The 26,911-nt window shown below is 36.1% G+C and overlaps 2 protein-coding genes across 10 annotated transcripts in view; one reads left to right on the top strand and one right to left on the bottom strand.

Moving 5' to 3' along the window:
* Positions 1–24,251, bottom strand: part of otofa (otoferlin a) — a 66,074-nt gene extending 41,823 nt beyond the window's left edge. For all 9 annotated transcript variants that reach the window (XM_051876275.1, XM_051876276.1, XM_051876279.1 and 6 more), the window contains exons 1-3: positions 23,883–24,251; positions 19,407–19,465; positions 2,991–3,079 (exon numbers count right to left, since the gene is read on the bottom strand). In XM_051876275.1, coding sequence (XP_051732235.1) covers positions 2,991–3,079; positions 19,407–19,465; positions 23,883–23,961 — 227 coding nt within the window. In that variant the 5' untranslated portion in view covers positions 23,962–24,251. The remainder of the gene's footprint in view (positions 1–2,990; positions 3,080–19,406; positions 19,466–23,882) is intronic.
* Positions 24,252–24,412: 161 nt separating this feature from the next.
* On the top strand, positions 24,413–25,438 carry fam166c (family with sequence similarity 166 member C; the record flags this gene model as incomplete). The annotated part of the gene is given in 4 exon segments (XM_051875646.1): positions 24,413–24,672; positions 25,031–25,259; positions 25,347–25,416; positions 25,419–25,438. Coding segments are annotated over 4 exon segments (393 nt in total), but the record flags the coding sequence as incomplete, so codon positions are not given.
* Positions 25,439–26,911: the final 1,473 nt, after the last annotated feature.

Genomic DNA, 26,911 nt, shown 5'->3' with positions numbered 1-26,911 from the left:
ATAGTAATCTGTGTCCTAAATGATAATTTTAAGTATTTCTGACTTATTTTTACTACTTAATTGTTTTTTTAAATATTTTAAAAATGTACTGTTATTGTGAAGACCATAACCACTTTAGAGGAAGATAATAAGCATTTCTTCTGTTGAAAATGGGAAAAAATAACTCACAGTCACGGCAGGGATGTATCTAATACAGAGGAAATACCAGGCAGGAGTTTTCATTTCGTTAGTGAGTAATATAATGAGGGGCCTGGAATTCTGAGCTGGAATTTAAAGTTCTTCTGCACATTCTCTGCAGTTCTGCAGTCATCAGTGACGGATCCTGTTAGCCGCAGTGTTCTCTTCTGCACAGCTCTCCCTTCTAGTGATATCACTAAATTAAATGCATGAAATTGCACCCCAATTCCTGATATACATCCACTGACATAAAACATTACATTAAATCACACCCAGGCTTACTTCTAAACCAAACTATCTCACCAATACTTTTTAAAACACAGTGACTCACTTATCACAAACGTGATATATTTTTTTCAGGATTATTTGATGAACAAATGAACAGTATGAAACAGATATCTTTTGTAACAATATAAATGTCTTTAATGTCACTTTTGATCACACTTTTGAATAAAAGTATCGATTTCTTTTTCTTTACTGACCCCAAACTATATATTATTTATTTGATTTCTTCTCATATCATCTTTAATTGCAGAATGGCATCCTATTAAAGCTATAGCAGTCATCTACAACGTCACCACCTGGTGGTCAGTTGGTCATGAAACACCAACAGCAATGTTAAATGAATCACCATTAATTCTAAATTACTGGCGAAATGTTCATCTCTAAATGTACTGTATAACTGTAATGTCTGGCATAAGGAAGATAGAGTTTCTGAGCTACACATTAGTCTCACACCTGGTGTTTTGTCCCGATCTACTGAGTTTGCAAAGATCAGGATCAGGTCAGCTACGTAATGCATATGATGGATAGAAATTACATCTGTAAATAACAAACAAATAGCTAATGAGTGGCGCGGTTGACATATGTCACAGGGGCATGTGAATTATTTAGCAGATGCTCTTCTTATACATTGTGATAGCCTATTCACAGGTGTCACTCACGCCACAAAAGATGTCTCTGAACTGAAAACAATGCCTATGGTAACAAAACAAAGTGCTGACCATTGATTGTACTACAATTAAAATAACTTAATAGTCATGATAGATTTTTCTACTGATGCTCACAACAGCTGTTTATTTACTTAGTCATGTTGATGTAGCCAGACCAAGTTAACCACATACACTCGCACACACCAACTCGCACTGACGTCTGCATCAGCAGAAGTGTCACACCTTTCAGGACACAAAATTTGTTCAGTGGAGAACAGCTAGTAATGACTGTCAGGCTATCCACCACCTCTGGAGGAAGACGGTGGATGGAAAAACACCATAGCACTCCTTCAGAGTTTAGTGGGAGAACAACTTCACAGAGTGAATACTGACAGGTACAGGTTCTGAAAAAAAAAACTGCACTGCACCCCATCAACAAGTTTCTAGAAAATACTATAACCGGAACTGATAGGGTGGACCTCTTTTCTGTACTTGCTCTCTTTTTCATATCTCGGGAATGTTATAAAGTGTAAATTAGAATTGGCATTAATTAAAGGAACACTCCACTTTTTTGAAAATAGGCTCATTTTCCAACTCCCCTAGAGTTAAACAGTTGAGTTTAAAAAAGGAAAAATATCGAAACTCTTTGGTCATTTTTGAGCGAGATGCTAACAGTCTAATCAGATTCAATGAACTATGCTAAGCTATGCTAAAAGTGGTACCGCCAGACCCGGAGATCGGCTGAATGGATTCGAAAACAGTAAAACTCAACTGTTTATCTCTAGGAGAGTTAAAAAAGTGGAATGTTCCTTTAATACTACCATTACCACTTTTATACTACCACTCTACTAAAGTCAAAAGAAATTATTAAAATAATATTTGGAAAATATTATATGAATGTATTTATATAATATATATTTATATATGATATAAAAATTATAGGTAGCACTTTACAACAAGGTCTCATTTGTTAACATTAATGTATTAACTAACATGAACTAACTGAGCAATACGTTTGTTACAGTATTTATTAATCTTTGTTAATGGGGAGTAAAAATCCAGTTGTTCATTGTTTGTTCATGTTAGTTCACAGTATATTAATTAATGTTAACAAATACAACTTTTGATTTTAATAATGTATTAGTAAATGCTGAAATGAACATTAACTAAGATTAATAAATGCTGTAGAAGTATTATTCATTCTTAGTTCATGTTAACTAAAGTAACTAATGTTAACTAATGAAACCTTATTGAAAAGTGTTACCAAATTTTATATATATATATATATATATACACACATACATATACATAAAATTATTATTATTATTATTATTATTATGAAGGCTATGATTAGGTGGGCCACCCCTCCTGTTATCATGTGCAACATTTCAAAATACCCAAAAGGCTCAAATCATCTACACTGCTACTGGACTATCAAACAGCATATGAAAACCAGCATTACAAAGAGAATTTATGAGTTATGAGGTCCTGTATGGTCAGATGGAAATAACAAAGACTTATTGCTAAACAAACAAGCCTTAGTTTGTCTAAGAGAATATTTAAACAGCCAATGCTTTGTTGCTAGAGTTTGTTTGGAGACCACAGGTTGAAGCCATGAATGTTAATTACCTGAACTAAATGGAAATGTTTTTAGGCTTTATTTATAGCCTTGCTCCACTCAATATCTTTTTTAGATTCATTTTAGACTGCAATAATCCTTGTATGTTTATTGATTATATTGTATTTTCTAATCATATCCTCTTAAAATCTATACAGATGTCCGTCAATAAAACTATAGATTCAGAAGCAAGTATATTAATAGGCTGCAAACTTTTTTGAGTTGATCTGCGGTCACATAGCAAATATATTGAATTCTCATACCTGTTAGTGAAGACTTTGCTGTAATTAAACACTTGGATCTCCAGCATCTCGTCCCCATCCACTTGACTCCCAATTGGCCATCGGAATGCCTGGAAAACAAACCAAAGAAAGCCAAAAATCAATCTGTTCAATCTGTTTAAACAGAACTGACCATTTGTAGACATTTCCATGCTAATTATCCACACTATATTGGGTCCATATCCAAAACAGCTCTAGAACCACACCGCACCATTAGACTTCTTATATCAAACCAAACAACTGAATCATTATTGGCAATCCAATAAAACCCTAATTTAAACTGTTCTGCAGGAAATCATACATTAACAACACAACAAGAAATGAGCACAGATAAAGACAGGTGAACATTATTGATACGTTTTGCTTGGGGATCTATACGGAAGCCCATTTATGCTTCAGAGTCAAATATAAAAAGGTAATTGTGAGATAAAGTTTAAAATAACAAATAGTCACATTATGAGATATAAAGTCACAATTACAAAGTTGCAAATGTGAAATATAAAGTTCCACACTGCACTATTAGACTTCTCATATCAAACCAAATAACTGAATCATTATTTATAACTGAATCAACTAATTATTGGCAATTGCTTTACTATTACAACCAAAGACAGAAATACACTAGTCTCAACCTAAATACACTAAGTTCAGCCCATTCGCTTGCCAATAACATGCCAAACTTTAGTAGGGATTTCAGTGTGAATATTATATAAAACGACCCACTTGCATTCCTTTTAAACTAATTGTTGCAATCTATGACACTGCAGGAGTCTTTTCTGGTGCTAGGGCTCTCAACAGTGGGATGATGCATTAGCTTGCTCCTTATCCCAGAACATGGACTCCCATCTGGCACACTGATCTATACAGACAAACGGGCTGCCCTGAGGGCTGCTGAGGCGTTTGTTTCACTGCGATTATGGAGAACAGCGGTACTCCACTGCCAGGCTGTGGGACCACAATGTTTCTTGCCAAATCAATCAGTGCAGAGCTGAGAGTGGCCAGAATGCTCTGACTAGGGGAATGAGATTTGTTGTTGTGTGGTTAAAAAGTCACTGAGGCCATGTGCAGGTAAACACGGTTGTCACTTCTGCTTAATCCTGTTTTGAACACAGAGTTTGGTTATTTACAGGAGTGACAGCCACATTCAACAAGCAAATTAAGTCTTGAAAAAAAGTGATAACGTGTCTACAGGACTAAACTGAACACGTCGTTGTTAATTGATATTACAAGCGTATCAGAGAGATGTGAGTTTCTCTTCTCCAAGTGCAGTGCAAACAAAGCATATGGAAAATAGGTATATGTCTTCACTCCATCACACATTTTGACACATGTAATTGCATAATTGCAAAAACGAAACATTGCGCCTTGATTGGTGGCAGTTTAATAAAGTTTGCGAGCCGATAATTTGTCTCCCTAACTGTTACCATCCATGTTTCATTGGAAGCCATAAGACAAAATCACTGTTATAATTACCATTTCATTTTAAAAATGTTTTGTCAGGTAACCTAAAAATTTGCGTCATCTAAATAAGCTGGTTTATTCAAGTCAAAAAATGATTTAATATCACTAACTCAAACTGACTACATTATCTTACATCAACAAACGGACATGAAGTGAATATTACCATTCAAAAGTTTACGGTTGGCAAGATTTTTAAAAATATTTTTGAAAAAAAGTCTCTTATGATCACAGTTATACTGAAGATTATAGCAAATTAAAGAAATATAGAAAACAGAAATTAATGGTTTTTAGTTTAATATATTTTAAAATGGAATTTAATCCTGTGACGGCAAAGCTAAATTTTCAGCAGTCATTACTCCAATCTTTAGTGTCACATGATCCTTCAGCAAACACATTTTTTTTTAGGATTCTTTGATAAATTGAATGTTGAAAAGAAAAGCATTTATTTGAAATACAAATCTTTTTTTTTATCATTATAAATGTCTTCACTGTCAGTAATTTAATGCATCCTTGCTGAATAAAAGTATTAATTTCTTTAAAAAAATAATTATATACAAGTCTGCAGTAAGCCTACAGCAAAGAGTTGAGGGGAAAACAAAGATTACAGGAAACTAAATACAAAATAATAAGGCCACTTAATTCATCAGTATGGTCAAATGATTAGATGAACCAGGGCAGATGGGGAATAATTCTTTTCAAAATTGAACTCCTGGTCTAGACAGCTCCTTGACAGTGGATGAAATTGCATTATGTATACATTTTAACCTCAATAATATCCTGTAAAAAGAAGAGTTATGTCCAGCTATGCATATAAACACACACCGAATATTTATATATATAAAAAATAATAATAAAAAATGCAAAACTGAGCTCGTTGTCAATGTGCGTAAATGAGGCTTACACAAGGAAATAACATATTTAAAAATCTAAGTGAAACTTAATGGGAAAAAAATTGTTGAGCTTTGTTGTTGAGGATGGGATGGTATTATTAACCACACACACACACACACTCAAAAGCAAATTTCTGTCAACAGGACACCCACAATCTTTAATTCCAAACACATTAGGATCATTTGTCTATTTGAACGTTATGGGTTTTCATCACAGTATGAGCAGTTAATGTGATGAGAGACATGATCCTCACTCGAGAGGGAGATACCAGATGCTTGCACAGGACTACAACAGAACATTTTATAATACCAAAGGAAAAAAAAAAAAAAACAGGAACACGGGAGGGTCTCAAAAGGAGTCATATGGCATGTATGGAAAGTGTAAAGTCATATAGAACACAAAAGGCTGAAGAGAGCGTGTATGTGAGATTTACTGAATGTCTCAAACCGCCTCCATTCTCACTCGAGCAGCTGCGCACACTGCAGCACAAGTCTATATGCTAAACCTACAGATAGGAGCCACTGATGGAGTACTGCAGGAATCGTGCGCTTTGCTTAGCTTCACGGTCTGAGCCAAATACCCACGGGGTAAAGTCCAGTCAAGCACAGTGAGGATTTTCCCCTCAAATCCCTGAGCTCCAGTGCAGAATATTCACTCCCACAGACAGTACAAAATATGAGGAAGAATAAACAAGAGGAGATTAGAGAGAAAGGAATAACTGGAAGTGAGGGCTTATTTTAAAACTCACTCGTCTCTACAATCCCTCGTGTATGTTAACCTTTAGTACATTTATTAGAAAGCTCGAGGTGAGAGGCGGTTTGGAAGGTATGGGGAAGAATTAAGAATATGAAGTGTAGAGATAGGGATTATCTCTTTAACATGGTTTATGCTCTCTGTGGATCAAAGAAAAAAATCATCAACGTTTCTGCAGCTATTAGAAGTCACTCTCATGGATTCATAAAGTCATATACATCAAAAATCCCAACCATTATCATGCAAACATAACATCGAGAATTAAAAGCATTTTGTGAGATGTTTAATCATAATTCAAATTGTCTGATAGGGTGTTATTGCTTATCAATTATAAATTAACAGAGATGCACAATATATATTGTAGGTCAGTTGTCGCTTTTTTAATGCTGTTAAATGTTATGTTTATTAAATCTCATCTTCATACTGTATATTATAATATTGTGATGGCTAAATCCACTTGTAGCATTTGAAATGATTGATTTTAGTTTTTAGAGTTTTATTTTTCATTTACTCTGACAAAATAATATTGAATTTTAACATCAGCCTTTTTTGAGCTATCGACGGCAATAACATGAAAATACTCTCATTGGTATCAGCCAGAATCTTAATATATTGTGCATCCCTATAAATGAACAACCAAATGATTGTGTGAAAATGTAAACAACTGTGCATAATTCAGTTTGCTGCAAATAATTACAGATAATATTATGTGTCAAGTTGCAACAAACCCTTTATAATAATTAATAATACCCTTACAAATGCTGCTGGATATCAAGAGAACAGATTGGAAAAAGGACTTACAGTAACTGTGCCCATAGATGCAGATCAGATGAGGGGCACTTATGAATTATCTTTGTAGATGATAAGGCTACTGATTAAATCTAGCAGCTTAGTGATATTCTTGTAACAGCATTTGTAAGAAGGCTGCATTCATTAACACAAAGATGTACTGCTAGTTCACAGTTTCTCACCATGGCTAATTAACCCAGGAAATAAAAATTCATTGGACAAAAATAGCATGGCTTGTGCACTCATTTTCAAAGCATAAGCTTCACCACATTTTGTCAGATGCGTGGTTAAAATGGGAAAAATATGTGGTAAGAAAAATAATCTTAATTCAATATGCATTTAACAAAAAGTCTATAATTAAGGATGTTTTTCAATACAAAAACGAGAAAATAAAAATTATTAAGAAAATGACTGCAATGTGTAGAGTCACATGACAAAGACTCAAACTCATTGTATACAAAAAAATTGTAAATCCCAAAGAAAAACCTGCAATGCAGTGGGATTATTTAATGGTCACTTCCTAAAGTTTACACATTAAACCTATAATAAATATGAAGGAGTTCAGGACAGGATGTGGAATAATCCTGTTTGGAGAATGTGTCTGTCCTTGAAAAAAAAAAGAAAAAAAAGACTTATCTCCCCATCCTGGTGCCATGAGGTTTGAGCTCAGAGACCTGTGACATTACAGATTCACTCAGTGTCTTGTTGACTGGACTCCATTTCACTGCAGATAACTCAGAGACATAGAGTCTATTTTCAATCTATCCTCTTCTTTTACTCTACTTTGTTCTCTGGGATGCACTACAGACTCTCATAACCAAAGAAACATGTTATGAAAGCATTTTTTCACAGGTTTTGAACCCCAAAGATTTATATTAAATATTAATGTTTATACTGTGAGTAGAATCCTAATCAACTATAATATATACGTAAGGGATAATGTACAGTTACCTACCCAACAAATAAACACATTCGATTTTTTAAGATTGTTTTAAAATTTTACTTGTTTATCTTAAAGCTGCCACTAAGAAAAAAGTCCATTGCAATGTACAAAATCATCCTAGCAACAAGACGAACATTGAAACAGTATTACAGTATTATAGAATTTTCACTACAATCAATGAAGCAAGAGTGAGTGTGCAGTGTGATATGATGAGAGACAAGAAAGTAATAGAGGAGCGGTCTGATAAACAGTGTTATTGCTATTGACAAATCAGAGTCCAGTATTTAACAGAAGAAGTTCCAAATGACGTTACAGTTGAGTCCAAAAGTCTGAGACGACATTGAGAATCAAGTCTGGAGTTAGTTCATTTGAATGAATGCCCTACAACGTCAAAAAGACTGATTCTCCTTGTAAGCGTTGAATAACTATGACAATAACTAAAAATATTCAGATTCGTTCACTTAAAAATGTGCATCCTGTGCTGTAAAAGTTCAGAATACTCAAAACTTATTACCTCAAAACATTTAAGTAAACTATTTTTTAAGTTAGTAGAACTGTGGAAGCGGAGCAAGGCCAGTGTGGTGCACAGGTGTCTCTCACTGACATTAACAAACAAACATTAAATATGTTTGATATTTTCGACTCGTGATCGGGCTGCCTCTGACGTGATACCCGCGATAGCCAATGAGAGTGAGGAAGCATCATCTACCGAATGTTGCGCGCTTCTTTAGCTGAAACTTGGCAGCCACAAACATGCCACAAAAGTGGAGTATTGAGAAAGAAGATCACCCATATCCCTTTTTTTTCTGTTTTGTTTTTCACTGTAAAGCAGAACGCGTAACAGGAGAGCTAGCTGACAATGTCAATTGTCCTCCATTTGTTTTTCTTCTCAAGTCACGTTTGATCTCTCGAGTCTCCGCGAGATCTCGTGTCACTGTGAAATCGTTCCTACAACCAACAGGTGTGTGGTCTTGCAGTCACGGTCAAATCATCTAGTGTGTGCGTTCAGAGGATTATAATGCTAAAAACGTTTGAAACTGTCATTATGTCTGTTGTCTCCCAGAGTTTTAAAATCGGTTAAGATTTGAAAATCGTCTAGTGTGTCCCAGGCCTTAGTTCAGCTTATTACAATGAATTTGAGTTCACGCAACTTTTTTCTATTAAGTACAATGAACTTTTTTTTAATTATTATTTGAGTGAAACAAACTAATTTCATTTAATTAATTTCACTGTTTGGTTTTACAGCATGGTTTTATCACCAACCTCAGTCATATTTTACTTACTTGCATTTAATTTATCTCACCAATAGCTCTCTCCTCCTCTTACATAAGCTGTGAATAGACGAGCTCCCTGCTTCAGTGATGGTGAAGACGTGAGGTGATTTGAGTTTGCAATTCAGCTCTAAGAAACTAAGAGCCTCCTCACGATTTAAATGCACGGAGAGTGAATTATTCAATGGCAAAGGATCACACGCTCTGACATGCCACATCTCCCTCCCCCTCACTTATTCTCTCTCTCTCTTTTTTTTGTCTCTGATTCAGATAAAGGAAAGATGCATGAACACTCAACTCTTTCATTGAAATCAATGCCTCTCTATTAGGTACAAAATGTGCACTGGTCCTGACATCAAACCGCATCTCTAATCAGCCTGCTCAGTCAAGCCCCCTGGTGTTTTTCTTTCTCACACTCGCTTGCCCTTCCATTTTTCCTTCTCCTCCTCTCCTACATGTTTATCTGTCTCTTTCTCGCATGCTGTGGTCTCTTCTACTCCCTTTTTTTTTCATTTCTTGTAATTTGAGCTTTTTGATCATGATTTCTCAGCTCTTATCTTCATATCTATCTTCCAACCTCTTTAATGTTTCATACTGCCCCATAAAGTCGCTTCCTGACATTAATACAACAAGTTAAAGCACTTCTTGTTTCAGATTCCCAGTGTGCGGCCAACTCTCAGGAACATTTCAGCTAATTAAGCTTATTAAAAACAGATTATTTTGATTTACTGCAGTAATCTGGTATGATTTAATGTGGCCATTACTTCTTCACTCTTCCCTCTACACCATATGGCCTCACAGTGTGTGATTTCTCCTGCAGCACCTCAAACATCTCACCCTCTGCAGACTTCTCTAGGTGACCTCATTCAAGTCTGAGTCACAACAAACCCATATCTTCTCCTTTCCTTTGCCATTAAATCTAAGCATGAAAAGAAATGGTAACATGGATTTACATGTCTGAGTTTTCTTTAACACATGCTAAAGACAGGGGGCAGTAATGTTAGAGATTTCACCAGAAGACAGTAGCACAGTATGCAAGTATATAGATTGTGCACTGCATGACAGTAAGGTAGTTAAATAAAAATGCTAGCCTGTTTTTGAATGTATTTGAAACAAGTCACCAGAACTTTTGTTCATTTAATTGTTTATTAACTTTATCCACACCCATCTATAAGACTATTGTACATCAGTGGTTCTCAACTGGTGCACAAATTAAAAATTGTTCTGCACAAACAGCAGGGGAAAACAATGCTAAATGCAAACCGCATAATTATGGAGATAGCATAAAAAAAATAAATAAGCATATTAACTTTTAAAAACAGAGGAGAAAAGTATTCACCTGTATGTTATTTAAGTCTAAGTACAACTATCACTTGGTATAAGTTTCAACGTGGACAGGTCGCATGACACGCACTCTTCCTTAAAAACCATGACCAAAAAAACTATACTAGTTAAAAAAAAACACACACACTATATACATATTTAAACAAGAATAAATATTTTTGTGCTCACCACAATGTGTTTTGTTCAATCATTTTTTGGTGCTGAGAGCAAAAAACTACAAATTCAGACATTTACAGTAACCAAACACTTATACTACAAAAATACGCCTCTTTAAAAATGACCATTACTAAATATGTAAATTTCTGTTTTTTAACTTTTTACACTTGGTACTTGCCACTAAAATATGGGTCCTAAAGCATAACCATTTGAGAATCACTCCTTTAAATATGTCTAATCTCTTGCTTGATAAGTTCAACCTTCACATGCGCACTTTAAAACAACAAATTCATTCGTCAGCTTTTCATTAGTGATCTGAAGTGAAGGATCATTATTTCTGTGTGCAAAATTTGTTCACACTCCAAATTGGAAACACAGCATCTAATGTGAAACGTCAACATTTCATTCTCCAGCAGCATGAAGCATGTGGTTGAAAACTGTTGGGAAGCTGAACAGAAAGAATGATTTGACAAAAGAGAGATTGATGCAATTTGGTGCTTCATTGGGCCATTGAACAGAATGATCATATCAAATGAGATCTCCTGGTCATGATGAGACAATTCCCCATCTGCATAATGAGAAAGCAACTGTTATTTCTTCACTGAGACACTGATGCAGTGTGATAGCTGAAGTTTTGTGATGGACATGAACTTAAATGCATGGGAGTAACAGACAGAGGAAAACGCTGTTTGTCAGCCTTCGCATGTGAATATCCTTAAAGGGTTAGTTCACCCAAAAATGAAATTTCTGTCATTACCTACTCATCCTCATGTAGTTCCACACCCGTAAGACCTTCGTTCATTTTCAGAACACAAATGAAGATATTTTTGATGAAACCTGAGAGGTATCTCAACCACACATAGGCAGCAATGTCATTGCATCTTTCAAGGCCAAGAAAGGTAGAAAAGACATTGTTAAAATAGTCCATGTGACTACAGTCGTTTAACCTTAATGTTATGAAGCGACGAGAATACTTTTTGCCACCTTCTCCCTGTCATTCTCATATGCTGTTTACGTTTAGTGCTTCCAGGTCCTACGTCAGAATGCCGGCTCATTATCAATACTGACGGAATTGTTGAATAAAGTCATTATTTTTGTTTTGTTTTGAGCACAATGTAAGTATTCTCATCGCTTCATAACATTAAGGTTGAACCACAGTAGTCACGTGGACTATTTTAACAATGTCTTTAGTACCTTTCTGCACCTTGAAAGGTGCAATGACGTTGCTGCCTATGTGTGGTTCAGATACCTCTCGGATTTCATCAAAAATATCTTCATCTGTGTTCCGAAGATGAACGAAGGACTTACGGGTTTGGAACGACACGAGGGTCAGTAATAATGAGTAATTTCATTTTTGGGTGAACTAACCCTTTAAAATGGGTATACATGCACGTATACAAACAGTAGCAGTGGTAACACCTTCATGATCTCTTGGAGACATTATTTTTTATTTTTTATACAAAAAAAGGATTTGGGGACAAGCATTCATTCTTTAAACATACTTTTATTGCCCTTTGTTTGGTTATACAATGCATTCCTGTGCAACTATGTCATCACTTCAAGTATTTACTCATTAGCATTCAGAGAAATTTTGCAATGGTTTTCACTTCACCAGGCCCATATTTTAGACCGGTTTCCCAACATTTATGGTCTTATGCATCCCCAACAGCCCCATCAGAGACTCAAGTATCTTTTCTTTTCAAGACAAAACAAGAATTACATTCCTTCATTCTCATACTAGATAACTTTTGCATATCATTAAAGAAGCCAGTATAAGAATCATTAACTAAATTAAAAATAATTGACACTGTGCAAGAAAAATAGTTCATCACCACACAGATTCCTCTGTCTTTAATAAGACATGACTGGGCTTGTTTGCATTCTGCAAGGGCCAATCATACAGAAATGTTCTCTGCAAGACCTAACAGAAAATGTATTTATAAATAAAATGCAGATGGTATGTTTAATAAGTCAAATGTATTCATTATACGGTGGAATTTAGAATAACAGAAGCTCAACAAATATTTGAAATATCTCCAATGAACCAATACACTAGCATTTCTATAGATTTTAAAGCAAAGTTAAGATTTACAGGCAAAAAAAGGCTTACAAGTTCACTAAAGTGAAGTCAAAATCCTTTCCAAACACCATTTGGAAGCTGTTTAAGAACTGCTTGGGGTTCATGATCCCCTGCTTGAGAATAACTGTTTTAGACATAACGAGTTACCTGCCATAATGGGTTTAGAAAAGTCTTTCTCCATCAATTGCTCTCTTTTTCTTTTATATTTGACATTAAAATGCTAAAATACAAGCAATAGTAATGAAATCTGTACACATCTAATCTATATATTCTGCCCACTGAAGTTTTATCCACCACAAGAAGTGCCTTAACCAGCGCGAGCGCCAAACATTTAGATCGTTCCTTGCTGGACTCCTGCAGATAAAATCAATGGTTTAAAGACAGGCACTCCTGCAGAGCTGATGTAAAGGAGGGCAATTTTGCACATAGCTGCAGCAAGCATCTGCTTTAAACCTTGTCTGTCCATCACAGTCAACATCAGGTTGCAGGCCTAAAGCAGTGTGCAACAGCCCTGCAATAATAAGCCATAACAATACACAGCATTGAGAAGTGCTTAAAATTGTTATTTATAATAAATAAAATGACTAAGCACAGATTGTGTGGGGAAAAATGCATCTCTATATCAGGTATGTTAGGAGCAGGACGTATCCGGTTAAATTATGTACTTCTTTGTCTTTACCAGTGTCTGTGAGCTTGTTGAAGATAAAATAATAATTGCTCATACATAAACAATAGCTGGGTCCATTTTGATTCAAATGAATAGTCTATTTGAGAGTGTACAATGAGTACAGCTGGCAAGAGACCTGAAAGGTGTACTCAGCTGCACACAGCAGGATTAGAAAACAAGGTAGGGCCCTATGATTTCCGCGTTGCAGAAAAAGCAGACAGAATTGTTTAATCCAGTAATTTAAACAGAATGGAACGTCAGGGAACATGGCAAATTTTGGATTAATAATTGAAAAGCAGGGGCATACAATTAATCAAATTCAAATTGCAATATGGACTAGTGTCTGTGATTATTAAACCATAAAAAGAAATATAAAGTCTGCATGTTCTGGGTTTTTCAGAATGAATAAGCAGCGCAGTTTCATCTACTGCATATACTCAAGCACGAGTTATGCTCATGGTGTTTTCAGTGTCTGCCGTCTCACTATATGAAACACATGAACTTCCTCTCAAGAGCTGCTCTGAGGGTTCATTCCATGAGCATTTCATCACTGTTTCAATTGTTTCAAAGAAAGCTATCGTCATATATAGCTATCACACAATCAAGAGATTTTTCTTTTGCCACAAAAACCTTAAGCATCAGGGGTCATTCCAGACCTGAAACGCTCCTGTAAGAAATTCAACACTGAACCAATAGAGCAGTGGTTCCCAGCCTGGCTTAAACCTCTTTTGTGCAGCACTTTAATGTAATAAATAAATGCAATGTTTTGTTGTAAAGGAATTGTTGTATTTTCAGTGGATTACAAGCGTTATAAATTCATTACTGCAGTTTTTGATAATACATTTTTATTCAATCTTAAAACACAGAATATATAAAAAACAGAATTGGTGAAAAAATAAAACGGACTTCATAGGGCCCTTTGTTACGATTTTTATTATTTATTAAATTGTTAACAAATTGTAATGAATTCTATTGATTTGACATTTTTATGTTTAAAAATTAAATTAAAGCATTAAAATAGAATCTGGAATATTAAAAACGAAAACAGAAATGGGGGGGCTGATTTCATAGGGCCCTAAAAAAAAAGTTAATGCGATGTTCAATTGTTCTGAGGTAGTAAGGCTGTGAGGAAACAAATGGTGGGATATATGTCAGAATGAGAGAAGCACAATTAAGACTTTGAAACACAAATAAAGGTATTAAGCAAGCACAGTTGAGCTTCCTTTCACCATAACAGATATGCTCTATGTGCGTTGATCAATGTTTATTTGTGAACAACTAAATTAGTTAAAATACTAAATTGAATCTCTTTCTCATATAAAGCAATCATGTCTCTTAAGAAGATTGGATTCATATGGATTTCTATTATGATCTAGTTTTGTACTTTTAAAGGGACAGAAATCACTCAGGTTTTATTAAAATTATCTTCATTTGTGTTTTGAAGATGAACAAAAGTATTATTTGTTTGGAACAACATGAGGGTGAGAAAATGATGACAGAATTTTCATTTTTTGGGTGAACTATCAACTTTAACCTGAGTACAAATATGCATACTTTCTAGCAACAAAGTATATGCAAAAAGCAGAATGTGAACGTGAACCCACAAAATCTGTGCTGAATGTACTTCATGCAGAGCTCAAACACCCATCTTGAGGGTCAGTTCTGAGTTCTTTGTTGTGCAGATGCAGCAAACTACCAGAATCTGGCATGCAGACACTTATTGGCTCTTTACAATATAGAAAGTGTTTGTCTACACTCCCACGTCTTAATATATGCCCAGTTATAGGACTCTATGATCGTCATTGATCTTCAAATGATGAATAAAAGCTGTCATGAACGATAGAAAATGTACACAAGCATCTCTTTAAAATAAAGTCTGTTCGCTTTCGGTTTATGCCCTTTTTTCATTACATGTCAGTGTTAGGTACGCTAAAACCCATGTTCTGATGAATATGAAACCTGATCTTGCCTGCCGGACAAACCTGCATGAAAAGACAATGCTGGTGCCACACACAAACATGCTACTAAATAAAAGAGAAGATGGAGGGAGAGAAAGACAGAAAAACGCGAGCATATCCTACAGTACAGTATACCGGGAGTGAAGATAGTGTTGTCTGAACTGTCTTGTGGGGTTTGGTATGAGATCTGTGATGTAATCATAAGTGGCGAGTGGGCTCAGTCGATTTGAAGTGTGTACTGACCCTCTCTAAATGCCTAGTAATGATTAAACTATTATCACAAAACTATGAGTGAGGGATTGAGAGGAAATAAAGAGGCTGGAGGTCAACCAGAAAGTTCATAGGGCATATAAGGACAGCAAGATAAAAACTAATTATGTCACTGCTTAGCTGAAAAACGGTCAACTTTATTTTCCTAGATTTAGATAATCCCAAATTAATTTTTTTGCTTATTGCCTTACTCACTGTGAGTCATTCTCTCGCTCCTTATCATACAGTAGAAACACAACCTTCTATATTAACATAGACAAAAGACAATCAGCAAGAAAGGAAACAGCACTTGTTTTTTAAATAGAATCAAAAGAGCAATTTTGTAACGCTTGCTGTTTGCAGCACTAAAAAAGGAATTAACAACCCCCTCCAAAGGTGAGACACTAGTGTGGGAGTCCCAATCATGACTGACAGCAAAACATAATTGAATTTCTGCCTACTATGAGGACACACAAGGAGGTATATTTTAAGGTGCCCCATTATGTTTTTTTGAATATTACCTGGCATGCAGTGTGTGATAGCTGTTTGTGAATGTGAAAGGTCTGCAAAGTTTGAAAGATCAAAGTGCACAACAAAAAGTTATTGTCTCCTAAAAGAAAGAATCGATTCTGAACTGCTGAAACGACAGCAATTCCAGTCTCACTTCCGTAACACATATACGTGGATTTGTAACAAATTTGCATAATGCCAACATGCCAACAAGCCAGCTGAGAAGCAACAAGTTGTAGCAACATGTCGTATTGTCGACATGTCGAGAAAACTGTCTTCTGCGTTGCAAATCCACTTTGAATTCACTTCCAAAGGATGAGGATTTGCACTGGAATTGATACGGTAAAACCAATGCCATTGTTACTGTTCGAATCACTGTGTGCTGAGGAAGCCTCCAGATCAGAAATTCATGTCAAATTCTTAATATATAGAAAAGACAGTGCTCTCATATTAATTATGAATGGGAGAAAGTGCAAAGTGCAATATGGTGGATTAAGTCCCGCCTTCTAAATAAAAGAGCCAATCGCTGCAGCAGCCGTTTCAGAAGCTCCGGTTGTTATAGAAACAATCAGTGTACTGAGATGCGCGCTTATGACTGCACATGTGCATTGACTGGTCTTTTTTTAATGCTATTTGAGCATAAGAAACAACATTTATGGGACAGTTCATGTCAGATTTTGTTGCTGATTTGAAATATGTTATTTAAATGTGAGTTCAGCAAGCAGTTTTTGAGATTTCAGGATTCCCCCATTCAAGTTGTATGAACTTGGTCTTGTATGCCTGAAAAAGCTGACTGGAGGCATTGCAAATACGGACACAAATATGGCCGCACTGTAAGCGGTAGACTAATCACAACAGACTGGCCCATCTGACCAATCAGAGTAGAGGAAGCTCTCGGAAAGGAGGGGTTTAGAGAGACTAAATCCTTTATCAAGCCATTTCAGACACTGTGAGAAAAGAGGTGATGTGCAATGTATATTATGAGAAAATTAAAGTGTTTTTGAACTTGGATGCATATATTGTATTGTAATAAATCAAAACAAAATTAAGAATCTTTAAAATAGCATAATTGGGGCACTTCAAAAATAAATGTTGCAAATTATTAGGGCTGCCCCCTAGTAGTCGACAAGAAGAGACTTAGTCGACCAAAATTTTATCAGTCACTTAGTCGCAGAAAAAAAAATCCACAGGAAGTGGTAAAATCATGCCGGAGATTTTGACTTGTGACGTCGGACCTGGAACCGGGAATAACCATTTTTCCAGGCTTCTGATTGGCCAACATGGCTTTATTGTTAGGGTTAAGTTAACCTAGAAAAATGTGGGATATTTAAGTGTTTGTGCGGAGTGTGAAAGCTGAATAGTAGGGTGCTTACTGCATGGCAGCTGACATGGAGGTGCTTAAAATTCTCTGTCAATTTTGGCCATACAGATAAGAGCAATACATCTTTTGATTCTGTGAAGAGTCTACTTTTTTTGTGTGCACTCACAATAACAACAAAACGCTGTCCTTTTGTAAAGTAATGAAAGCAAACAGAGTGCGCTTTCTGCCGTCTCCCTTTGTGAACTTGAGTGCGCCGAAAAAAAGAACCGAAACTCTATGTAAACTTGCCTCACAGACATGAAAAATATATATATATGGTTCATACACTGCCTGGACAAAAAAAAAGTCGCTGTTTGGATTTTAATAGGAAGATACTTAAGAGTCTATGGATGTTTGGCAATGGTTCTTTTAACCCTAAAATTTCATTTCTTAAACAACCATGTATTAAGATGTATCATAGCCATATTCCAGGATGACAATGTCAAGATTCATCAGGCTCAAATTGTGAAAGAATTGTTGGGAGGGAGCATGAAGAATCATTTTCTCACATGAATTGGTACTGACCTTAACCTCAAAGTAAGTTTTTGGGATGTGCTGGAGTAGACTTTACAGAGTGCTCACCTCTTGCATTGTCAATACAAGATCTTGACCAAAAAATGATGCACCTCTCGATGGAAATAAATGTTGTGATGTTATTTCCATCTATCAATTTTTGGTCAAGATCTTGTATTGACAATGCAAGAGGTGAGCACTCTGTAAAGTCTCCTCCAGCACATCCCAAATACTTTCAATGAAATTAAGGTCTGGACTCAGAGGTGCCAATTCATGTGTGAAAATGATTATTCATGCTCTCTGAACCATTCTTTCACAATTTTAACCCTGGTGAATCTTGACATTGTCATCCTGGAATATGGCCATGATGTGTCTTCCTACATCGTTGTTTAAGAAATGAAAAGCTACACACTCCATCTTTTAGGGTTAAAAGAACCGTTGCCAAACATATAACACGCTAGAAACATAATAATCACTGTAATAATGATCCATTCATAGATTCTTAAGTATTTGCCTATTAAAATCCAAACAGCAACTTTTTTTTGGGCCGGGCAGTGTATATAAATGAACCAATTCAAACGGAAAACAAATATTCTCAGGTTATGTAATCCGTATGAAACGTGCATATAAGTGCGTGCACTGCGGAGATGATGAGTCAGCATCGTCGACTTCATTACAGCAGCCAAAAATACAGAAAACACTAGTTTATCAATTAATTATTAAAATGTTAAAGCAATCTTCTTGCTGTTTTTCCCAGACGCATTCATAATCATTCTGCCAGTGCGCTGTGGCAAGCTTTATGTGTGCTCTTAAATGCTGATTAGGCTATGTAGGCATTAAAGGCTCTTTATTATGATTTATATGGTTATTAATAAACATGCGATTAGTTGACTAATCACTTAAAACGAACGACTACTAGTCGACCAGAAATATCTTTAGTCGAGGGCAGCCCTACAAATTATTATCAATGTAAATAATTTTAAATAATACAGAATCAGAAACTATTCATGGGGACATTATGCATGACGTGCACATCCTTAAGTCATATTTAAGAACGAGAAGGCAACAAAGCTTTACCTGCTATTCACCTATCAAATGTAAGGATGATACCTGAACCAGCAGGGATATTTTGGAGTAAAGAGAGCAATCATTCAAAGAACTGTATTAGTGTAATGGTAATTTAGCTGGTGCATCCACAGCCTTATTGCCACTTCATACTGCTATGTTGCTTGCCTGAGGGTCTGTGCAAATAACATTAATAGGAATCAGTTGGGCTGAATGTGATGCATTTGGCCACGGTCGAGCGGTTCGATTCCCCGTGTGATTCCTTCACCACATCCTCTCTTGGGGAGAGGGAAATCAAATTTGTAGCAAATATATGTATCGGAAGATGCTTGAGATAGTAGTGGAACCTAGTGATATACAGTAGCTGGGGGTGGGGGGGGTGACTGACCTGCTCAAATCGAGCCTCATCCTCGCAGTTTTCCAGCACCCGAGAGAAGAAGGAAAGACCTGCAGGGAGATAAACAAGGTTAAAGGTCAACGTGGTTCAGCAGAGTATCAAAGTAGCGATTAACATAACATATATAGTAGTGGCCAAAAGTGATATTTGTTTTAATTTGTTTTTATTTTATAATTTCCAAATAATGTAAATGCGAGGGAAGAACAAAACAGCTTGCTTAGTTTCTTTGTATGACAGCCTGAGAAAAAATGCGTTATGTCCGCACAATTTGGCATGTTTCATCGCTTTATCACAAATAAAACAACTGACTCCCAGCACAACTACGCAATATTAATTTAACATTTGCATTTACATTTTATTATTTAGCAGACACTTTTGTCCAAATCAACAAAAGGGCAATATGTAAGTGCTATGACAAGTCCCAGTTAGTCTGGCAGAGTACACGTAGAATTATTATTTTTTTTAATTCAATAAATAATAATAAAGATAGAATAGAATAGTAAGTGTTAGTATCAAATGGTCAAGTGTTGATGAAATAGATGCTTCTTTAGCCGTTTCTTGAAAGTGGTTAAAGACTCGGGTTAAGTTGTTCCTCCAGCAGGGAACAGTCACGCTCACAAAATAGGATTACAAAATTTTTATAATGTTTGAATGAAGGGTGAAGATGTCAATTACTTTTGGCCACTACTGTGTACCATAATAAATATATATAAAACAGTGCCTTTTATATAATAATTTCCAAATAACACATTGTGACAAAGTAACAGTTAAAACATAGTTTTTCTGTTACTGAACTCACAAGAGTAAGATTTCATGTACCAAATATCTTTAAAACAAAATGTAATTTTTTACATGCATTACATGACAGAATTATGTACATAACCAATTTATCAAGACCCTCCGTGTAAATCATTGAAGAGCTGTTGTAGGTAACATTTTATTAGGATTATGCGTAATAGGCAGGTCATCACAGCCCTGACGTTTTTTTGGCAACAGAGAAGCACAGAGGGCTACCATTATCATAAAACTGCAACATAGTAAAATGGTGAAGTGTGAAACTGCTTTATAGAAGGGTTGGAGTTGGTCACAGATATCGGGGAGGGGAAAAGAAACTGCCTTTTCCAACCCTTAGCATTTACTCTGACCAAGAATAATACAGAATAGTGCTTGTTGTTTCTTGTCAGTGTGTGCTTGTGTGCACGAGTAAATATGAACGTTAGAATGTTTACACACCAACTCTCGCACACATACACATGCCTACACAAACACTTGAACACATTTAGAGGTATTGCACTTGAACAATTAACTGATGTTTTTTGGCTTAGGTACACTGGTAGATATCTCTCACTGCAGAAGAAGGGTAAATACATAAATCATCATTAGCTATGGACACTAAAACAAACCCACAATACAACATAATGCTGCTTGTTCTTGTTCTCTTCAGTATGTTTGCAGTTCACAACCATTTTTATAATACATGCAATCCATTTTTGTTTTGTTGTGCTATTGTAGTTTTATCTAATAATACCATTGTCTAGTGTTGTCTTGATTCTTTGTTGAACAATCTGGTAAATTTCATGGAAAAAAAAAGCTTTAGAAGCATAAAATTAAGCAAGTTATGTTATGTAATCTCAAAATAAAGACAACAAAGTTCTCTCAGTCTCAGAGAAATAAACTCATTGCTGGCTGCTGTTGTACACAAGAGCTTTTCCCCCAGGTAACATTTACATCTAACCTCTATACACAGTGCTGTAAATCACAAAATTCAGCTGGTGAGGAATATTTTTAACTTTAAAGTCATAATAGAAAAACTATAATTGATTAAAAAAGCATGACGGGGAAGATTTTATGAATGAATATTATACTCATTGATAGCTTAATAAAGAAGAACTGAGGGCAAAAACTAAAGTATCACCAGGCTTACAACCTAGATTTAAAGACGCTTTTCCTTGGTAACCATAATGAGAAGATAGGGATAAAAGCTGATTATGTAACATGCATAAACTGGGCGAAGACTTAAAAGGTAGAGTAGGCAATTTCAGAGAGGCTAGCAATAGCAAGCTAGCTTTGAAAGCATAAGATCCCACCCTCCCTTCAGAGCGCTCTCCAAAGCCACGCCTCCTTCAAAACACATGAACGCGCACAGTAAACAATTTCAGCGTTGATAATGTCGCCCATAATTCTGAGTCCGAGGACATGAACAGCTCCGAATATAATGTCACGGGTTGCCATCTCTTAATTACGGTAATTACAACATGCCATCATAAGCTCACATCATAAGCTTGTTGTTTTGGTTCAGGAGGAGCTGTTAAAGGTGGCTGCTGTTTGTTTGCTGCACTCAGTGACTATCTTTCTACAACTCTGTACAGACTAATGGAACATACTGATGAGGTGTAAAGTCTGTGCGAGCAGGGAGTGCAGAGGTACGCAAAAACATAGGTTGACAGGCAGGTAGGACATCCTATTATTGCATTCAGACCGAATGCAATGGTTGGACACCTGAGACTTTCCACAGAAGATATATGTACATGTTTTAATATTTAGACCACTTCTGCTATTAATTGCTATCAGGATGTGAAGAGTTTCAACCAGTATAACTAAAAGTGTTTATGAAAAACATTGCCTACCCTACCTTTAATAAAAATTTAATTAATTTATTTTCAGTAATGTACTGTCTTTACAAGGACTTTTCCAATTCTAAAGCAATCACATCTCATAATGTCTGAAAGCCAATATTTTTGTATACTTTATAGTTGCGTCCCAAACGACGCACTATACACTATGTACTTATGCAGTATGTACCCATCCATGTAGTGCATGAATTGTATAAGGTTATTTTGTCATTTAACAACGGAGTCTGATACCCCCTCCCCCTCCGCTACGTAACTAAAGCTGCGACAGTTGAGTGCACGAACTGTCCAACATTCCACACTTCGTTTTTTCCGTTAATTTAGTGCATCATCCGGGTATTTAAAGTGTACTTTTTCTTTTTGGAATTTTCAGTGTGAACACACTACTTTCACTATTTATACTTAAAAACGTCATAGAATATTGCATAAGTATGCGAATTGGGATGCACCTCATAATTTTCTATATTTGATAGAATCATATTGTGATTTTTCATTGTTCTCAGATCCACTCAGAGGTACTCAATCTAAGTTATGCAACCCACAGAGAAACAGGACACAGCTCAGTAGAGCCCTTCCGCTCCAGACAGCCTAGATCACTGCACACTGAGGCTGGTGGAGATCAGAGGAAGACGGAAAGGAAGGGAAGGAAAGGGTGGCAGGAGAGCTAATAGTCATTGCCCTCAGAGAAATAGAGAAGAAAAAAAAACAGTGGCAACAGGACAAAGCATCAAAATTACTTCAATCACTTGCAGTGTCTCAATCAAATCACTAGATTGGGAGTAAGTTGAAACCGACCGTCACATTCACTGTCATTTAAAACAGAATGTCATTCTGTAAAGCTGACAAAAAGATCCACATTAATACCGAAAGATGTTTAGTCTTTTAAAACATGCATCCGTTTTTTTATTACCAATAAAATGTTGTTTTGTCCTATAGCTCATTTCTGCTTCATTTAACTAAGGTGATTCTGTAATTTATTTTTTTATATGCTAACACCTAAACTCAACACACATCTCTGGCTGTATTTTTCTCCCACCCTTCTCTCTCTCTCTCTCTCTCTCTCTCTCTCTCTCTCTCACTCACACACACACACACACGCACACACACATACACACACAGTGAGCATTTTACAAAATAGAAAATGATTGTCTCAGATGAACACTTAGCAACTGTCCAAGGTGCTGAAATACAAATACAGCTGGGGGGAAAAAAAGAGAGCAAGAGAGAGAGAAAGAGTCTCTGAGCCACACTGCATGACATTTAACTAATGGATTGTCAAGGCAAGCCTCATAAGACAAAACAACCAACATTTCAAACAAATTTGGTTCACTTTTATCAGCTTACAACTTTATGCATTTTTTTTATACTTCTGGGGACCATGAAAAACATTTTGCAATAGAATCCCAGTACTGAATATCCGTTTTCTTAAAATAAATTGCTAGACTACAGCTTGAAATCAACAATGAATTAAACAGTACTGCAGTGAACATTAAGAGCCTTGGTATGTGAATTTAGACAAGTTACACATACAATGAAACCAAGTAAGAAAGCAGCTCAAGCTTGTGTCTGAGGCAAAATTGTTGCCATGTATCTACTAACAGGGGTGTTTTCATCATCTAAAGCGATATTAAAAAAGCCCTTGTTCTTTGATAAAGACATGCGCTTCAGAATAGCATGGATTTCTACAACTTGAAATTAAAAGTTACACAACACTGCACGATATAACCTACGTTAAATAAAACGATATATAAACTGCATATGTATTACCCAAAATGTTTAGTGTACAGATGCACACATACTAACCCATTCACTGGAAATGAAAAGTATTGCTCTATACCTCTGAAAGTCACTTTTGCGATTCGGTCCCCCTTCCCACGAAGCTCCGTGACAGTCTTTAGGTACACCACTAAAGCCATTTCAACTTAGAATGAAGAAAAAAATCAAAAGACTACAACACAGTAAAATGTTTCATTACAAAGATCGCGGATCTATCTTGACCAACGCTGCATAACTTATACAATCATATCTTAACTGCTTTTATCCGCTGCATAAAACGGGAAAAAATCCTCTCGTTGTACAGGCTGCATCCTATGTGCGCAATAACATAAAAAGAGTAATTAATAATTAAAGAGCTTTCATTTTCTCTCGCTTTACAATGCGCACATGTACACTCGTCAGACGAGACTCTTTCACACTGCGATGCGCCTTTCCACTACTCCGCACGCAGAACAATGTGATGACGGATGACGCCAGGAGGGGGCAGTCGCACACAGTGAACTCTATTTCTCAGGGGCGGATTCTTGCAGAAACCCACTACGTTTCACAAGCATCTTAGCAGATTGATTATTATTCGAGGAAACATGAACATAGATTTTATATATTCTTGATCATTTAGAATCAAAAACTGACTTAATAAAAACACAAAATGCTACACTGAGAAAATGGTTGCCAGGCAACCATTTGTTGTCTTATCTGTGGTGTAGGTCAGACGCAGTGCTGAACTTCAGCAGCTTATGATCGGATGATATTCGTAGTATCCTTGCCTATTCAGCCATGACTTTCAGAGGAAATGGGACTCTCATAACGCGTAACAACACAGCCTACATCCCACCGTCTCTGATGCCCGGGTAAAGCGAAGCTTATTTCTTGTTTTGTGCAGGGCAGTGTCAGAAATTCATTAAAAAAAAAAAATAGAACATTTGCCCCCTTGAATTGATTTTCAGGGGTAAGTTTTGAGATTCAGGCACCTTGGTGAGAGTATTTTTCTTTTCAAACATAGAAAATGTGTGTTGTCCCTTAATGCTAAATATTCCAATTGAATAATTTCATTTAAATAAATTTGAATGAACAATTATGGCTGTTACCTAAGGTTTTTGTCTATTTCTTTGGCATCATAACCTTGATGTGGTTAATTTCAGGGAAATCATAAAACAATATTTACAACAACAGTTAGGCCTAATTGTGCAACTGCTGAATCATTTAAAGGTACTGTGGACACATTCCTACTACAAAATTCCTGTATGGGGAGACTTTTGGCAATTCATCCCTAAAGTACTTCCAAAATATCCGATCTGCCGAAATGGCCTCCAGCAAAAGCCTTTCCAATAAGGGTGGTGTGCCCCTGAGCTCCCATACGCAAGACAGTATCTTACCCTACTGGGTCCGGTACAACATTGACTTCAAAAGGCAGAAGGAGATCAAGGACTTCAACATGGTAAGAAAAAGCATTAAGAATTGAATATGGGTCATGTTCTAAACTGATATCTTTTATCTCATTGATTAGTCATTCTCTTTTCCCCAGTTGTCACAGAAGCACAGGGAAAATTACAAAGATAAGACTGGCACTGTGCAACCTGTCAATTACTTTGTCATGCAGTAAAAGAGGCTGAGAAGAACCCTCCAGAGACAATGTAAGAACTGTACTTTGCTGAGACAGCTATTTTAATTAAAATAACTGTTAAGTGAGACACAAAAATGTGAAATATGGATATTCAGTATGAAACATTTGAAGTTGGCATGAAACGACTTCCAAACTGTGATATAATATTTATGACTGTAACTGCTCATCTAACAAAAAAAAAAAAGAATTGCATTCAGAAAATAAGTTTTGATTTTATGCTTACTTTAAAGGGTTAGTTCACCCAAAAATCAAAATTCTGTCATTAATTACTAACGTTCATGTCGTTCCAAACCCGTAAGACCTTCTGGTCCCCCATAGAAAGCAACACACTTTCAAGGCCCAGAAAGGTAGTAAAGACATCGTTAAAATAGTCCATGTGACTACAGTGGTTCAACCTTAATTTTATGAAGCAACGAGAATACTTTTTGTGTGCAAACCCCCTCCCCCTCCAAAAAATAACAACTTTATTCAACAATTTCTTCTCTTCTGTGTCAGTCTCCGACGCTGTTCACATTGTAAACAGAGTGCAGCACTTCCGGGTTCTACGTCAGAACCCCGGCTCCGGCTCCAATTTTTTGCGCACAAAATCTTCACCTTTCTGAGCCTTGAAAGTGGTAATTGCATTGCTATCTATGAGGGATCAGAAAGCTCTCAGATTTCATCAAAAATATCTTAATTTGTGTTCTGAAGATGAACGAAGGTCTTACAAGTTTGGAACGAAATGAGGGTGAGTAATTAATGACAGAATTTTCATTTTTGGGTGAACCCTTTAATGTTGTTTTTGAATGACTAAATTAGTGTAATCTCTAAAAGCTGGTCTTGGGCTCTCTTATTACTTCTTTCTCTCTTAATCCCCATCTCACACAGATCTAATTGCTTCTCTCTCATAGTCCCCTGAGATAGTCAGAGACTATGGCTGTCCAGTGATTATTTGTGATGGAGTCTTATTTGCTGATGCATTACTCAGGGTTAACTGTGCTTGGAGCTCTGTCTCTAGGGGTTTTATGTTCAGTTATGTTTACATTTAGCTGCTGGGTAGTTTCTGGAGTCATAAAGAATTTATGTTCAAGCGAAACTAGAGTTGTCGTTGTTTTTAATATTATTCCCTTCTCTTTCCTTCTTGTCAATTAATTAGAGGTTATGCCATATCTGCGTACACAGAAGTAGCAATCTGATGAAGTCCACCACAAACAAGTTTGCATCCATGGCCCACAAATATTTATTTATTTATTTATTGTGTTAAATAAAAAAAGAAAGAAAAATCTTTTGCTTTTATTGTGCCTCGTGTATAAATATAATTATTCATATTATACAGATCCATAAGCTATTTGTTCTTTTCAGTGCATGTGTAAGCTACAATTTAAAATACATCGTTGGACTATGACATAAATGTATATATAATTTATTCATGCATTCATGCGAGGTTCATGCAGTAGCTGACACATTAAATCTTTTAATGTCTTTTG

Source organism: Ctenopharyngodon idella, chromosome 20 (assembly GCF_019924925.1).
Source record: "Ctenopharyngodon idella isolate HZGC_01 chromosome 20, HZGC01, whole genome shotgun sequence".
Lineage (NCBI taxonomy): Eukaryota > Metazoa > Chordata > Actinopteri > Cypriniformes > Xenocyprididae > Ctenopharyngodon > Ctenopharyngodon idella.
Note: the sequence above shows the minus strand (reverse complement) of the source record. Positions and strands in the feature narration are given on the sequence as shown.